General features: G+C 42.9%; 1 protein-coding gene across 5 annotated transcripts in view; it reads right to left on the reverse strand.

Moving 5' to 3' along the window:
* LHFPL3 (LHFPL tetraspan subfamily member 3) overlaps positions 1–18,182 on the reverse strand; it is a 255,426-nt gene that overhangs the window by 32,496 nt on the left and 204,748 nt on the right. For 2 of the 5 annotated variants that reach the window (XM_027679376.1, XM_027679378.1), the window contains exon 3: positions 5,116–5,163. The exons of 1 other annotated variant lie outside the window; for it this stretch is intronic. In XM_027679376.1, the coding sequence (XP_027535177.1) occupies positions 5,147–5,163 (17 nt within the window). In that variant the 3' untranslated portion in view covers positions 5,116–5,146. Of the gene's footprint in view, positions 1–4,344; positions 4,422–5,115; positions 5,164–18,182 lie in introns of those variants that run through there. 2 more of the 5 variants (XM_027679379.1, XM_027679377.1) reach the window with 2 other exon arrangements.

The raw sequence follows: 18,182 nt of genomic DNA on the forward strand, positions 1-18,182 counted from the left end.
GTGTTGAATGACTGGAAAATCCAAAATAGCTGTTCATCAGGAAGATGGGTAAAGCAATGTGTGCAAGAGCATCAGACTGCTCTAGCTCAACTCATGTATAATAACTTGCCAGGTTAATATATTGCCAGGTTGTGAGAGGCTACTGGCCTGTCTAGGCTTGTGCCTGTTAAATTCTTTGTGTGGTCTGAATGCAGAGAAGGGATATCACATGCTGCCACTACAAAGGAAGCCAACATTATACAGCAAATCCAACCCTTAAGACAGTGGATAATTTCTGATCCTTTGGCTATGTTCGATGAGCAGTTCAGCTCTGGTTTCCAGGCACTGTGGTTCCTATAGGACTGACAGCATCCACCTAACACGGGAGTCCCCATGGTATGGCAGGCTTTGGGGTTGCAGACACCACCACAAGCCCAGCCAACCTGTGCTCCATAGTAAGTATGGGAGAGGGACCTTGCTCTTGTCTATGAAGAAGATCTTCGTCCTGCTTCAGATCTTCCTAGTCTGTCCAGTGGCTGTTGGCTGTAGGAAAATGTTGGCATTTTGGGGACAGATGATGCAGAAAGGCTGGTCAGACCTAATGAAGGATTAAAACTGCGCTCTGTTGAAGGAAGGAGAGCTTGAGGTCTGCTGAGCTTTTCAATGTCTCTGATAAAGACCCTGCAATTTTCACACATCGGGAAGTTGGATAGTCTTTGGGTAAGAGAGACACTGGTATTACACTGGGCAGATTTTGCTTTCCCAGCTGTCCCATGGGCTTTCAGGAGCAAGTTGGTCTGTGGCTGTCAGCCAGAAAAGCACTTAGATAGGAACACACCTCAGTCCATGGATCATCCTGCTGAATTTGTTAGGGCTCCATATGCACTTCCAGGAAACAACGTGCTTTGTTGGGCTCAGTCCAATGTCTCTCTCAAGTCCCCATTTGTGTAAAGCTCTTTCACATCCCTTGAAGCCATATTAATGTTCTGGATGGGGTAGGGACACTGCCTGGGACTGCACTCCTTGCTTGAGTCATGAACACACTTTCAAAAATGAATGAGTAGAGTATGTTTCTGCTGAAAGTTAAAAAGCACCATTCTTTTGGGTTGTGAGCAACATGAGCATCAGGGAAAGGAGAGCTGTGCCTACACACTAGTCCAGTGCTAAACACATATACTCTTGTTTACTCCCTGAGTAATCTGACTTTGAGATCAAAGTTGGCAACACTGGAGAGGATCAGCACATGGCTGAAAACAGCAGATGGGGGCAGAGGAAGATGTGGTGTGCACCCTTTTTTTTATGGATGGTTCCCACTCCTCACTCACTGCAACAGCAGCATGAGCGAGGGATGGGTCAAGTGGAAATGTCAGGACAGAAGATCTTGTGGAGATGACAGAGGCTAGCATAAGTATCTATCAGCTAAGGACAGCCAGGGATTAGGACATGAGACAAGAAATGTCCTGATGGGGGCATGGCTAGCTCTGTGGTGCAGATAATACCTAAACATAGGGAACAGAGGAAACCCAGCAGTAGGCTGGCATGTGAGCCAGACAGTGACTATTTCAGAGCACACTGACTTTTGCTTAATGCTGCTGTGGGGCAGATGAAGTAGCAAGACAGTAGCTGTACGGACATATTCAGGGCCACCCAGCATCAATGTGAGGAGCTAGATGCCTGCCTGGGAAGTGCAGAGGGTGCCATGGTAAATCCAAAGGCACATGTTCCTGTTACTGAAGGACTTCAGAGAGAAGCCACCAGGACAAGAAACCAGTCTGCTAATCTGACATGGTCAGAGACCATGTAGCTGAAGGTTGAATGAAATTACAGGAGGCCATTTGGATCAATGATGGCATTCTGTGAATAATTTTCTGAAGGATTTAACCTTCATGTGAGAAATAAAACTGCGCTGTAGGTCATTAGAAAAACTATTCCCATCACTTGCTCATAATGACGTAGCTGGAGGAAGTAACTCTGTCACAGGATTTCATGAAGGATTGATGCTCTAAGGCTCTAAGAAGAAGGCAGATGAGACAACAGGGTCTACAGAGGAACACATGAGAGCATGATCCAGTGGGCCACAATGTCTGGCTCTGTGGGCACTGCTGGAGTTAACTAAGTATGTAAATTGGCCTGTTGTTAGGCTAACAGGCAGGGGCAGTGTGCAGTGGACTTGCACATTCAACAGTCTGCAGTAGTTCTTCAGGTCTGTCCTCTCTTACTGGCAAATTTGTGTCCTGGTGGCAGCCACTTAGACATGCATGCAATTTAGAACTGTGATTAAATTTTTTGGTTGAGGCTTTTAACATCATTTAAAATAACAGAATCATACAAAAACACACAGGAGGGAACTTCAGGAGGTCATGCAGACCACTCCTTGTCCCAAGGTAGGCTAATTGCACCAGTGTTGTTAAATAATATATTCCTAAGGCTTTACAACACTGGAAGGTCACAGTATCCTCAGGGAATTGTTTCCTCTGTTTTAATCTCCCACTGCTGAAAAGGCAGTGGGAATTTTGTTCATCATATCTGATTTGAATATTTCTTTCTGGAATTTAAAACATTGTTGCAGGTGCTATTATCCACATATAGGCACTGAAAACAAAACACTCTTGTTTATGGACTGCTCCCTCACACTTACAAAAAAAAGATAACTGAGTTGGAGACATCCTTGCCATAAAAGAAAATCAGTGGGGAAACCAAGCTTCTTCCAGCAGCACTGGACTGACACAGAAACCAGAGGTGGCTGAGTAAGGAGATCAGCATGAAACACCCAGATTATACAAATGAATAGGCTGAAACTTGCAGGACTTAGCAGCTCTTTGCCAGATATGGGTGTCTGAGGGACAGCTGGTTGCATCAAACCTGTGATGGGGCTCAGAGAACCGAGAAGAGGAACGTGACAATCAGAGGCATTAGCCCGGTTCAGGGAATCTGAACTTTGGACTAAGAGTAGTTTAGGGAAAGAAAATGAGAGCAAAAATGCTTAACAGAGTGCTTTAGGAAGAGCATTTCACAAGAGCATTTTACTCATTTTACAAGACTCAAAGGCAAGTTCAGGATCCTTAAGTGGTGTTAGAGACAGATCTGTGAGATGTCTCCTACAAAAAACGGTCTGTGGGACATCTATTATGCACAACAACTGTGGGTAAATGTTGGCCATTGTTTGTTTTGCTGTGCAGGATGAGGGAAGATGGATCTTCTGGTAGTAAGAGGAGGAGGTGTGCGGTTGTGGGTTGGCCTAGCTCTGCATATGCCATGGCTCCAGTATTCCCAAAGAGGCACTTTTCTTGGGGAGTGAAGGGGCCAAGCTGAAGCAGGAGCATGGTGACTTTTTGGCAGATGGGAACAGAGATGTACAGTGCTCCTGCCTCGGTGCCATGGTTGAGTCTCAGAGGCTCTGACTGGTAGCAGGAACTCACTGAGGAGGAGGAGGCAGGGAAATCACAAACCCATCACTGATTCTCTTTCTTTTTTGCAACCCATCCCCAGCACTAACCATATTTGAAAATACAGCTTCCAGGCTTCTTTTACAATGGTTTCAAATAACAATCTTAGCCCTAGAGAGAATTATTTTGCCAGCTCTATTTTCCCCTGGCTTTGAGTTTGCCATTGATGTTAATTAGGACTTCCTGAGCCTCGTTAGCCTGGCGTTTTCCTTTGTTACTGAGAACAGCGAAGGTGACCTTGCTCGCTAGGTGGATTTTCTCAGCTCTGACAGTCTAATCATTAATGTCTTAGGAACAGAGGTAGGGATCTTACATGGGGAAACTTGAGAAGAACTATAAAAACATCATGTAGACAGCTGTCAGTGTCAGCTGGCATAGCTCCAATAATTCAAAAGTAGAGATGTTTCTGATAAGTCATCCTATTCTCACACAACACATGCTATTTAGCACGCATTTTTGTTGCATAATAAGAAAATACAACAAATACGTACATGTGTAAGCTCAGTTGCAAGTGGTTGAACTGGGTATACTGAGAGTAATAACCAGCAATTGATAATCTCCATTTTATTATCCAGAAAAGTGGAACAGTGACCAGCACACTGACATATGGTGATCTGGTTTCGAATGATGGCTTACAGCATAACTTAAGTTATTTTAGTGGCTTCACTCTAATCCCACCTGTACAGTCATGAAATTGTAGAATCATAGACAACTGTAAGTAGGAAGGGACTTCTGGAGGTCATGTATTCCAATTCCCTCCTCAAAGAAGGTTCAACCAGAGCAGGTTGCTCAGGGTCATGTCCAGTCAAGTTCTGAGTATCTCCAAGGATGGAGATGACACTACCTTGCTGGGCAACCTGGCCAATAATTGACCAGCCTTATGACAAAAAAAACCCACTAGCATGCTTAAAATATGAGTGACAATCCTGGGAGAAGAGAAACCCAGGTAGGGAATAATTGAATTCTGTCTCTCAACAATGGGCAGCACCAGAAGACCTGTGTGGATTAAGTATGTTTCAAGCTGCTGTGATTGGTCTCACCTTCACAAGCTTTACATACACTAAGATTAAAGAAGTATATAAACACAGGAAAACATAATATTTGCCTGAATCAAAAATAGTCTTTTTTTAACAGAGACTGTGAAAACAACATTTGTAATCTGAAAGTGTCATCTGTCACATGAAGCAAGAGTTTGACAACAGAGGAGTCGTCACAAAGCATTCACATTGCGAAGGCGCAGATGCTGTAGCAGAGCCAGCTGCACTAGTACCAGCCTTGACTTCTGGAAAAGGCAAACTGGGAGCTGCTGCTTTCCACTAGCAAGCACAGAAAGGTCGATTCTGTTCCTGACCCATTTGAATTCCACGCTTTAACATTTCTACCTCAGATTTCTAAACAACCATATCCAGTGGGGTCCTGATCCTAGCAGGTACTTCTGACGGTTACTCAAGAATGACAAACACAGCTTGCAGATTTGCCACTAGCAGCTGCCACAAGCTACTGAAAAAGGCGGAATATTAAGGCTATACAAACTCAAAGCTGAGCTAGGAATATAAATGAAACACATGTTGCTGAACATGCTGCCTAACATCAGAAACACAAGACAACAGCAGAAAGCCATGCAATGTATTTTGGCAGAAGCGCGCAAACATTTCACAGCTTGTCCCCTGGATGCCATGCTCACACTTACGTTAGTCTGTGTCATACTACCTTAACTTGTTTTAAGCATTTCCATCATCTGTGAGGTAGGGAGGGAAAAACAGAATAGTTAAGGTATAATCAAATGAGATTTGCACATCATAGCATAATTTGTAAACAATCTCATTATTGGCAGTAGTGTGAAGTGTGAATGGTTTCTGTCTCAGTTTATCCAGACAGGGAACTTTCTGAAAGCCAGGTGAGTGATTCAATGGATTATTAAGGAGGCAAATGAAAAAAACAGGATTAACAGAGGAGAAATAGTGACAGAACATAAATGCACACATAAACAAGTGAAGAATTTTTGTGTCAGTAAGATGCATTTTTTTGCTGTCATGTCAGAATGAAAGCACCCAGTAACACCTTTTGATCGATGGGTAATTTTAAACACTATGTTTATCTAGCTACTTAAAAAATATCTGAAAGAAGATGCAAAATTAAGAAACAAATACCTACAAATCATTACAATGAATTAGATCAAAGATAAAACTGTATCAGTTATCATCTCAGTATGTACAGATCTACAAAAGTCTTTCTGCTAGGGGAGAAATTGCAGTAATAAAATAAAAATTATAAATCTAGATCTTGTTGATATACTGCTCATCATTTTTGATTATACTTCCAAAATCATAGGTAGCATTTGAAAGACCCAGCCTACCAAATCCTTATATGCACAAACTTTCCTAATGGCTTAGATGTTAAGGTTAGCCATGCATCGTGCTCTTAATTACGCACCCACAGAAGACTGCTCCAGTGAGATCTTGTGCCCATGATGCCCTGAGAAAGCCCAGGGGAACTTAACTATACTTTGGATTTCAAAGTATCTTCAGTCATCTACTGCAATTTATTGTGAATTTACAGTACTATGTATAGCGCATAAACCTTTCATGTCTGATGAGGACAGATACTAAGTCATCCGGAAGCTGAAGGATTTTTATCAAGAAAAGAAGTGTACTTCTACATCTACACATTACACTACTGAACAGCTAAAAATCCATAACAAGATGGAGGAAACAAGATTACTTCCTGAGAAAGTGGCAGAGTAATCAATTGGCCTAAACTTCTGCTATTCAAGAGGAGCCTCAAAGGAGATGCTAAAATATACAGAATTTGAGACACTATCTTAAAGTAGTAATTTCTTAACTAAGAACACAGACCAATGGTTCTACTATCAGTTGAAAACTGTTTTGAAAAGAATTTAAGGACTTTATTGTGGATTTGAGATATAAATCACAAATAGTCAAAATATCATCAGAATTGTATTTTCTAGCTGGGTCTAATGCAGAAGAGCTGCAAAAAACAGTGGAGAAATGAGACATAGCTGGAAATATCTAAATGCATTGATTACGTGATTGGCATGTCCCTGGTGAAAATAATCAATACATTAACTTTTCTGAAGAGTCACAGTAGGGAGTAAGGAAAAAAACGTTTGTGTATGTGCGTATAAACTTTTTTTTGGAAAAAGAATTTGTTTGATTTCTGTGTTTCTTGAGAGCTGTGACTGTTTTGTATACTCATACTGGAGTGGCTCCATTGGCTTGTCTCTATTATTATTTCAGCAATGAAACATGAAATTGATAGAGGTGCTCAAAGATATGCACCCCAGATGAGTACTGAGATACAAAGCAAAGCAGCTGTCTCATTTATATTGCTGGAAAAAAGTGAGGTAAAATAGCTTATTAAACAAGTGATGGTGATTTTACTATACTGTTATTTTATTTGATCCTTCTGCATTGCGAGAGCAAACGATCAGGAATTTGTAGCGATGTAATCATACTTGGCTCTCTGTCTCCCTCCGGCACATCCTGGTTAAGTTGAACTGATACTGTTTTGTGCAAATTAGTTGGCAGTTTTTACAATTCAGGACTACACCGATTGGATACACTCGGGAAATATCCTAGGAAAACAGATTCCTTATTCAAGTGCTGACAAAGGCTCCCAAGCACTCCATGCTCTGCCATTCATCAGACAGACAAGCTTTCCCCAGGATTGCCCAAGGCTGTCCCTGCCTGTCCAGCCCTGCAGGGGACATAGTCTGTGCCACTGCCTCAGGACATGGGAATGCACAATCCCTTCCCTAGGATGCCATGGAGAAGACTTAGGGGAGCTTGGGCACTTATTGCCTGTCCCATGGGCCTTGGTTTAGGCTCACCATCCCCATGGAGTGGAAGGCTTAGTTATCATCCAGTCAGCATAAAGTACATGTAAATAGAGTCAATCTCATTGCTCAAGTGTCCTGGGGAATCTGCACAGGTTTATTGTCCTGGGCAACATCTCCTCTCTGCAGGAGACACTCCTGCCACTCTCTTAGTTAAGGGCTTATTTAAGTCATTTTTCTCCTTCATGCTTAAGTGTTATGCAGCTGCAGTAGGAATAATTTCTGGCACTTCACTGGTTAATAAACAACATTTTCCTTTCATTGGAGGTAAAACTCTTGTCCACCCTTGAGTTCCTCCTTGGCACCTTTCATTGAGGGATGTCCCTTTCACTGAGCCTTTCTTTCTGCATCAGCCTGGACTTCAAAATACACATATAACATAGGTTTCTAAGCAGGTTAAGTGTATATAGTACATGTCTGTCTCCTGAGCAAGTCCAGCCATGGGAATGACCCAGCACTTGTGGTGCCCTGGGAAGACTGATCCCCAACCCCTTTTCTTCACTAAACTGTGATGATGTGTGTGAGATTCTGGTAGGCTTGTGGCCATTTGGGGATGTGCCCACATCCTTGTTTTTATAAGAACTTTTCTGAAGTGAATTTCCCAGTTACTGTGCTTGTTCCAGCTGCTAATGGGTAACTGTGGGGCCAAGCACGAGCTTCCATGGGCTGTGTTCACCGGGACAAAGGTCACTTCACCACGTCATATCACGAAGTACAGGAGCCTTCGTGACGGTCCCTATCTTCAGGGGATTTAAGCCCCCTTGCAGAGCTCTCGTGCTCTGTCTCAGAGCAGCGGGGGGGGGTGAAGCCCTCCTCTGCATTCTTCTGGTTGTCCCGGTCCAGCTCTGGGAAGCCTTGAGCTTCTCAGCTCCTCTCTCTGCAGTGCATGCTGCATTTCAAGACTTCTCTCAAGGGAGAGTCCACCACCCCTCCTCCTATCTAGGAGGTCTCAGAGAGGTTTGGGGAGTTTTGGTTTTCAGTTCTTACCCCAAACTCTGTCTCTGCAGGGCTTAGTCCTGGGGGGTTACCATTTTATAACTCCAGGAGGAAAACTGTTTTTTTCCCCACCACAACACAATAATGTTCTTTCTCCACCACACCACTGGCATGGACATCCGGCTCCCAGCACAAGCTGTTTCATGCCACAGTGCTGCTTCTATTGCTAATGTAGACATTGCCTGACTGAATCCTGCTGACTTGATTGATTCTACTTAAATTAATGTGATAATATGAAAAAAAGATGATAGATCTGGCTCTAAGTGGCATTTACTCCACCATGCTATTTGGCATATAAATCAGCTGTTTGGGGCAGTGGTAACTGTTTTGTTACCACTGTGAATTTAGGAAAAATCCGTTAAAGTCAATAAAGAAAGTACATACTTACAGTGGAATAACTGGTATTAGCACTTGACTGGTCTTATTTAGAGCAGCCTTGCTCTGGAGGTAGTTTAAAGAGATTTTTCTGTCTTTTGGGATCCTTGAAGTAATCAAGTTCATTATAATCCCTTTCTTCCAAAATATCATATGAATTATGCATTTGGTTACATAGTTGTAAATCTGCATATGGCTGTTTGTACCCAGTGATAAAATATTCTTTTAGTTTTTTTAATGGTTACAGTAAAATTCTCCATGACGTACATCGCAAATAGTAATTTTCAGCTAGAAATAATGATGACATCTTGCCTATGGCAATGAACAGGTTTTAATACAACAATAAAGCATGCTCCTTTTTCTTAATTAGTCTCCATTGATTAAACATGCAGATTATTTACAAAAAGCCTAACACCATGGAAAGGAAGAATAACTAATGCAATGGCTGTATTCCCAGGATCACATGCAATTCATCTCCACTAAGCTAGCTGAGCCTCTATAATCTCAAGGCATTTATGAAATAATAAGGAGAAAGCTTTAGGTTAAGCATATTTAATATAAAAAGTGTTTGTTTAATTTGTTTCTTATGATGAAATTCTCCTATTCTTGAGGGAAAATGAAAGCACTCGATGAGTTAAAGCCATAGACATCTTGCAGTAAGATGTAAGAAGCCTTGTCAGATCACTAATGGAAACAATCTTTATGATGATGAGATTTTGTAATTTATAATTAAACTTCACAGTCCAGCCCCTGTAACCTGTATCATCCTCACATGCCCTGTTTTACACATCACAGCAATTAGTGAAGCAGGCAGTACACATTTAGGTGAAGGCTTTCTGTGAGGAGCTGGTGATGTAGTGACTCAGCAAGGCATCAGAAGGCATTTGCTTGTGCTAAGGCTTTGTACACCTCTGCAGGGGCTGGACCTGTCAGATTAATACAAGGGGCTATTTTTGTAACATCCAAAAAGTTTCTGCTGTACATCAAAGTGCACTAGCTGCTTATTTTAGATGACAGCAACTCTTACATTTGTCTTCAACAATACAGTCTTTAGCAATTTTTTGGTATGTACATCTCCAAAAGGAAACTTTCCTGTGAAACATTTTGTAGAAGGAGGGCCTCCAAATTGAGATCATCAGAGACATTTTAATGTAGTGCTTCAAACACTCCAGTAAATTAACAGCCCACATACCAAAGGTAAGTAGCAGTTGTGGCAATAGGCTACCTGGGTACTGGGGAGTACTCTGAGCATGTAATTTGGGGCAACATGAACACCTGGATTCATGCCCTGCTCTTCTGCTTAGCTGGAGTTTGGCCCCAGGCACTGCCCAGAGCCTCCTGAGAGGCTGTGCTCTTCAGCTGATCCGGTCTTTTATTTACTGTGGTAATTTTTTCTCCCAGCAACAGAAATCTCACCTTCCTTCCTATACACTCAGTTGTTTCCATTCTTGAAACTAACTTGCCTGAAAGCTGCTGTTTTCCCTGCAGGCACTGACGCTGGATCACATGAACGTGGCACGCACAGCCTGCCACAAGCAGAGGGTTGTGTGTTACCTTTCCTTGGCTGCTCTTAAATCTGCCCGTGGTGTTTGAGGAACTAATCCGAGCCCATAAGCTGAGCATTTCACCCCGGCTTCTGTCTCTTTCCCTGTCCCTGAGCTAATGGGATCCTGACTACAGAAGTGCGAAGCAGTGGAAGATGTGAGGCCCCAGATGTGTACCCAAGGTCAGAATCAAGAACTTCAAGCAAGTTCTAGAGAGAGAATGGAAATTGCCACTGAAGCCAGGTAACTTCTCCAAAAGTGTCATCATTAACACTCGGTTTTCACAATGTGCTCTTCATTTGTGTACAACTCAGAAGGATATTGTCAAAGAGGTCGCTGTTACTAACTCTAATGGCACAGTGAAGTGACCTGGAAAAGGTGATGCCAGAGCCAACAAAGGCACTGACATTGGAGTGGGCTTTTCTGAGTCATGGGCTGACTCAGCTCTCCTTGCTCTTGTTGCTCCAATGCCACTGGTGCTGCACCCCCTCCTTGTTTGCTGTTGCCCTTCTGCGGTTCCCTATCAGCTGCCCATCCCTGCTCATCAAAGCACTTACCAAAGTCCCTTAGTTGGCATGTTCTCCCAGGTCTCACTTGGCAAAATGTAGCTACATCTGCACTTTTCTAAATGGGAATGTATTAATTACATTCTTAAAAGCTTTGCTGGATAGAGATCTGCACTCAAGAGCCAGACCCACCTTCCTTGCTGGAGCCTGCACGGAGGAGGAGAAGACATTTCTCTCCTTTTCACATGCTGACTGGGAAAGGGGTGAGCAAGAGAAGCAGAGAGAGCCCTGACTTGGTTTCTGCAGTGCACTGCTGTCAGCAAAGCACTGAGCAGGGAGGGTCTGAGCACCTGCCCAGATCCCAGAGCACCCTGAGGGGAGCCAATAACAAGGCTGAGCTGAGAAGTGTACACATCTTAGTAGTTCTGTCATATTTTTTAATAAAAACATTTGGAGAAAAGGTTTCCCCATTGACTTCTGAAAAAATAAACACCTGAAAACCAAAAATTTTTTTTTATGCAGGCAGCTATTAATAGTAGTGGTAATATTAGTTTTATGCTATATTAATAATTACCCATATAAAATGCATTGTTGGGTTTTTGGTAGGAATTGGGTACTAGCAATAATAATACTTTCATCTGAGTAGCTCTTTTGTGTGTAAAACATGCCAGTGAAGGCATCTAAGTCGCACAATACAGAGGTGCTGGAACCTCTATTAACTAAGCTATTTAAAAGCACCATGTTGTGCCTGTTATTATAAGAACACAGCATTTAACACTCTATTTAAAGGAAACAATTCTTCTTCCATCTTTTCCTGACTGAAGCTTATATCCATTGTTTTCTCAGAGAAGCAACAAAGTTTAATCACACCTTAATCTATTTAATCACACCTTCAATTTTCATCCCTTTATGTTATTATTGTCAATGCATGATTTTTAAAAGATCTTTTCCTGAAGCTATTTAACCCATCAAAAGGTTTGGTTTTGCTTCTTAGGTGCATGTCTTACATAGTAAACTTCCCTGTAGTATGGAAGACAAAGATTTCTTTGCTGAATCACTACAGTCATCAGGAAACTCAATACTTATCTCTATGGCAGTCAGGTGAGGTCTCCTAGTGTCTTTCCCTTTTAGGTTGCTGCTTTTGTTTTGGGTGTCCCTAGACTCTGAGTATGGTAGCATGAGCTGAGGGTTCTCATCATGGCAGCTGTAAGAATCATTTATTTTTTTTGGTTGAGCAGCAGAAACAGAGAAAAAAAAGATTTCTGTCAACCTTTTGAAATGAAATTAATTTCAGATCAACAAAATACACGATTTGAGGGACATAGTATAAAAGTAGAGGAAAAAAAGCCTGGCATCGCAAAGTGGAAGAATAAAGTACAGGAGCTATTCTTCCCTGACCCGGTGTTCAAAGGAGAGATGTTCACTGAGGTCAAAACCACAGTCTGTTACAAGCAGAGATTGGAGCCAAAGCCCCTCTTTTACTAGAGATGTTCTCTAGCTCCAGCCAGAGGTCACCTGAAATAAGATGTTCTCCAGCTCTCCTGCTGTGACTATTTTATATTTCATTGCAACTGTACAAATGCTCAGCAGTGGAGCAGAGACACAGCACCCTTGGGTTGTAGCTTGGTGGCAATAGCCAGTGAAGCCATTTACACCAAACTAAATCATACTGAAAGAACAGATTTCAGAAACATTCCCCAAAACTTCCTTTCAATGTGATGGATGAGCAGCAGTGGTGGCTCCTCTCTCCTGGGCAAGGGAGGGCTAGAGCCACTATTGCTGAAGTTGACCCAAATTCATCAAGAATTGTTATGACCTCAAACTACATTTTTAAATTAATAAAATAACTAAAAATGCTGTTTCTAAATGCTGTTCACCCCTTCTGAACATCAATCTGCACACTAAAAGCACACTTTTTGTGACAGCACGTGCCTGTGAGCTCTGCCTGCACACATAGGAGGGCTGCTGGTGAATCCTTGTGAATCCTTCAGTTCCACCAACACGGTGGTCAAGACAATACCACGATTTCAACTGACCCCCTTCAATTTCCCGGTCTCTCTGTTAACCAGCTCCAAACTGAAGGATCTGCACATTGATGCTACTTCACTAATCTCACAGGTTTAGGATAGAAAGTCCCAAGGCTGTATGTCAGCTCTCTCGTACACATTATTATTTTTGTATCTAAATCTTCTTTAAATATTGGGCAGACTCTTTTCATAGCTGAGTAGTCATTTCAGTAAGTGTGGCAGTAGATTTACAGTTTGTACTGTGTACACTTTCTGTAGTGAAGCATAAAATTGAAAAGCTTATGTCAAATTCATTCATACATGGACACGCTCAAGAACAAATTAATTTTAAAGCACTCAGAGGGTATATAATGTTTCTATGTCATGCTTTACAAATCTATAAAGTAATTTATAACATAAAGTCTACTTTAGAAGAGAGCTGCAGTAGAACAGATAACAGAGTGATTTCAATCTAAAATATCCCAGTGCTATACTCCCCCAGATATCTGCAATTCAGATCTGATAGGAACCATGAGTAATCACTTTCTAAAGCAAAATTATTATACAAGAAAAGGCTCTCAGTGCAATGTCCTCTTACGAAACCAGGCTATTCTAGGACAAATTAAGTTTTCTAACCATCAGTATGCAGCACACTAGATAAGGGGTCAGATTTGGATCTCAAACTAGTACAAATCAGGAATCACAGTCATGCAGGATCAGGATAAACTCGTTTAGATGGATATTGGATAAATGCTGTGTGTAACTGTAATAGTATGGCCATTGTAATTAACTTCAAGAGAGTTTCCACACCATGAGAATAGATGTCTTCATGCTGACGTTACTGTTGTGGTCCTTCTTTTCTGGATGGCACAGCCCACAGAGGGTACGTCTGCACCAGGCATGTCTTCCCTGTGCCATCCGAGCACAGGTTCCTTGAACATCCTTCCAGTGCTTTGTGTTTCGGAGGGCCACCAGCTTCTTTCTGCTTTCTACGGCAGGAGCTGGGAATTGCCAGCACTGCTTGTCACCAACCTCTTGCTGCACGGGACCAGGGGACCCAGAAACCACCTCTCTTTGATCACAGCCAAGATCCTTCTCTGCTTGCTGCAACATCATGCCTGTAAATTCCCCCACAATGAGCACTTATCATTAGCAAATGTAGTAGGCAATCATCAGAAATATTCAAAGACAATCAGTCACCAAAATTCAACCATGGGGTGAGCAGCTATAGCTCCCCTGAAGTTGGAGGCTGGCAGGAATGGTGCTGAGACTAAGGAGCTGGCTCTAGCCAGCTGGTGTCACAGCTACTCCTGCTCCCTCCCGGTATCATTGTGTCTGCATTTTTTTCCAGGGGCATTCCTGCTCTCTGCAAGCAGCAATTTAATACATTAGCAGTACAAGGAGCAAAATATGCAGCAATGTCTGTGAATTGCTGCCATGCTCCTCTTCCCACTATTCATCCCACTTGGCATGTATGTGGCACCTGGGTAGCTAACTCTGTAATTTGGACACAGGTAGTGCGTTCTCTCATCTCCTCAGAAGAAACAGAGACATAATCAGAATTTAGAGTGACTTCTAAAAAGTGCATATTTCAAAGGTAAAATTGCAACATAAAGCATTCAGAGAAACTATAAACCAGGTACCACCTGCGTGCAGAAGCGGGAAGGAAAATATAATTCTTTGTAACAGCCAGTGGTTGCAGACAAAAGGGTCTAACTCAAAGCAGCTGTTCCTAGTCCTTGCATCAGAGGGAGGAAGCCCTAGTTGCAGTCCCCCCATGCAGTGAACTTTGAGATATTTATAAAAAGTGGAACGGCTTCCACAGTGCAGGGCAATTAAAGTCACCCCAGCGGAGCTGGGTAGGTAACCAGTCAGTACAGCACAGCCACAGTGACTTGGGAAGAAACCCTGGCTGTGGGGAGATGGGATCATCCTTCAACACAGACATGCAGGCCAGGGGTCCCCATGGGGCTGGGTGGATGATCACACAGGATGGAAGGGCTGAGCCTTACCCTTGTTTTCTGCTGAATGTTGGGACCAGACTTCTCAAAAATAGCTAATGACATTGGGTGCATTAAACTTCTCAGCATAGGAATTGGTTTTGTTGGACATTCTCTTTTTGAAGGTCAGTGCAAACTGGGCCCCCCAAAAGTCCTTTTGAAAAGGTCAACCATTGCCAGTCTCCTATACTGCATTCCTTCCTCACAGCCTCACAGCTGCCACGTTGCTGACACATGTGGGGGAAGAAAAGTCCTTATTCCAGCAGGAAAGGCCGAAAAAGGAAGAACTATTAGTCTGAAATTCTGCAATGAAAGAGGAAGATTTCAAAGGAACCCAAAGAAAACTTGCATTCAGCTCAGTGGGAATGCCTTAGGTATAGACTTCACCTATTTCTTTGCAGAAAGCCAGTTAGTTCTTCAAACTTAACAACTGCTTTAAACAAAGGGACTCCTAAAATTTGCTTTATCATCAGAAGGACACGGCTGACAGCCAGGAAGCACAAGAAGTAGTGGGGTGCTGGAGGAGCCCTCCCCAGCTGCATTACAGCCACTGCCCCACTGTAGTAGGGAGGCAGCTGTACCAAGTGTTCTGCTGCCTGCTGTGCTGTTTGCCGAGTGTTTTGCACACTCCTGTTTGCAGTTGCTAATAAATACCTCCAATGTTAATAATTTGCACTGGAATCTTCTGTGACTTCTTTCTGCCTCAGGTTGCACTTTTTTCTTTAGAGTTTCAGCACAGCAGTTCAGCAGTTTTTGAGAACCTGTATCATTGCCTAAGGAGTTCCTGACTCTGAGAGGAGGCAAAATTCATCAGCTTTCCTGTGGCTGTCACAGTAGTACTGAAATATTAAATAAATGGTATTTGGATCGAGTTTTTCTGGATTTTGATTGTGAAAATCAGTCATAAAAACCTTGACAATCAGATGTCAGTGTAGACCTATACCACCATTGCTGTCTGTGCAGAGCACTCTGGGGCTGTTAGATTCACAAAGTGGTGATAGTGTGAAGACATGATGCTGCAGCATCAACCTTTTAGGGATCTCACCCTCCTCAAGTATTCACAAAGCAGTATATAGGTAGGCAGCTTGCAGCATGAGGGAAGAGATGGGTTCCTAAGCTTGGGATCCAGGAAAGCCAATACAATGCAGAAAGGCCATCTGTGCTCGATGATAGAAAATGTAAAGGCCAGGATGCATTTGAAATGAAAGCCTGCTGAGCTCTGCATAAAACACAGAGGAAACGCTCAGCTTTTCCTGGTTAGTGGAGAGCTTCTTCTACTCAAGAGCTTTTCTATGGACCCCTGCTGTTTCCTTCCCTTGTATTCCAGGAAGACAGTTATTGTTTGTCCTCCTTTCTACTGTATTAAATCTTTCCAGGTGGCTGTCAAGATGAAAAGTCTGCCTGGACTTCTCACAGCTCCCCTGGAGACCTCTGGAGGGCCAGGAGGGGTCAAAGCCTTGGTCCCTGGCTGTTGTACCTGTTCCTAGCCAAGGCCGCCTCCTTTGGCCATGTGCATCTTCAGATTTGCAGTGTGCTGTCTAGGATTTTGGGTAGAAGGGAGCGCTCCTTGGAAATGGCCAAGTCTCCTGTTCACACCTAAATAAAAGTCTCCTGCAGTTAGATCCTCCCTCTGTGTGGGCGAGGGAATTACCGAGTAAATGGCTGTGTAAATGCCAGAAAAATGCTGATTAGCAAATTACATTTGTTTGTCTCTAACACTGTCATCACTTTCTCAGTGAATTGATGTGGAGGGGTTTCTCTCTTGAACTGGCTCTTTAATTGCTCTGCTAACGAGGCAGGTAGGGCGCCAGAGTAAATAAGCACTCGCAGAGTGCTGCGATTATGGCTGGAGATTGCCTCCAGCTGCCAAACTAACACAGTGAGAGTGAAGCCTGCAGCATAGACAAACATTTTGCTACTGTCCCAGATTTCAGATTAGCTTATATAAAATGTGGACTTATGCAATGTATATGCAATATAAAAGACTTTCTAAGGTGTTTGACTTGATATTGCAGGGTATAACATTGGCACTATGTAGGTTTAATAAAGCACATAGGAAACACAAATGAAGAAGTGCTTTTCCTGAGCACATTGGACAATAAATCATCATCCTTAAACAGCAGTGTTCCTAGTAGGGTTGTAGAGAGGTTGTTCCTAGACCTAAAACTTGTCAGCAGTGCAGATGCTACATTAGATCATGGCTGATAAAATCTGTAGCTTGCACAAGAATCAATGTTATGTTTAAATGATGAAGAGAAGGCAGTGATATGAGACCTGTTGCTTGGTCAGACAAATCCACTGTTTTTATGTACAGCCAAATACAGAGTTAATCTCCACAGAAAAAGAAATAGCAGCTGCTCTAGTTAAGTACATTTTTTTCTCTAAAGGATTTAGAGGCCAAACAAGAGGCCAAAAGCTCAAGTCCTCTAATAACTGAGAAGGCTAATGAGACCTTGGCTGGCTAAACAGGGGATGCTGAGATGGAGGCAGGAGCTGAGGCTGACAGTGCTATCTGCAGTGTTAGCATCCACTGAGGGTGGTGAAAAACTGTGAAAGAGACAGAGAAGAACTGCAAAAGTGGGCCAAGGACTAGAGAAGGCACCTAATGGGGAGAGAGAGGTTTAAAAAGCACTGTCTGTCTAGTTTATAAAAAAGAAGATTGAGAAGTCTTGATTACAGTGAATAACTCTTCATGGGGAGAAATGAGCTCTTTAAATCTGGTGCAAAAGGATGAATGGTTAAAAGCTGAAACCAGATATAAATGAAGTGGAAATTAGGCAAAACATGTTAATAGTGAGGGTTGGAAACAAGCTGCTGAGTGAAGAAAAGGAGTCTGCAGTGCTTGATGAAGATGTCTCAATGTTTTTCCGAGTGACAATTTTCTTATATACATGCTACATTTCAGTCCATGCCAATATAGGCACAACTGGGTGATTTAAAGAGTGGTGAAAACATCTAGTTGTGTCTTCCAGCTTCAAGCTCTGGGACCCTGTATGAGCTGTCTGGAGGAGCATAGGGGTGTGCATGCCAGCTGGGACTCTTGCGGGGTGAGGAGGACCCTGTTTGGTCTTTCTCCCCTTCCATCAGGATAGTCATGCCAGGAACCAGCGCCGGCATTTAAGTCCTAAAAGCCTGGCTGTCTGTGTTTCCAAAATGCCTTGCAGCATAATGAACCCCTTGCTTGTCTGTTGAAACTGCTCCTGGAGCAGAGGGGACAGCAGGGCATTGCAGTGGGGATCACGCTGGCTCCCAGCTGTTCCCAGCAGGGTGGGCAACTTGAGGCACTGAGCCAGGCTGACACAACTCCAGGGGTGCTGCCTTCCTCAGGGGGATTATTCAAGAGAACAACCTGTGTTCTCATTTTGAGAGAGTTTTCTATCTGAAACTCAATATTTTTTCTTCACTGAAATACATATTCTCCCCCTGCTCTATCTCCCCATCTTCCAGAGTTAAACAATTATTTTTTCCCCAGTG

The sequence above is a fragment of the Neopelma chrysocephalum genome, unplaced genomic scaffold (assembly GCF_003984885.1).
Source record: "Neopelma chrysocephalum unplaced genomic scaffold, ASM398488v2 Primary Assembly neopelma1_45, whole genome shotgun sequence".
NCBI lineage: Eukaryota > Metazoa > Chordata > Aves > Passeriformes > Pipridae > Neopelma > Neopelma chrysocephalum.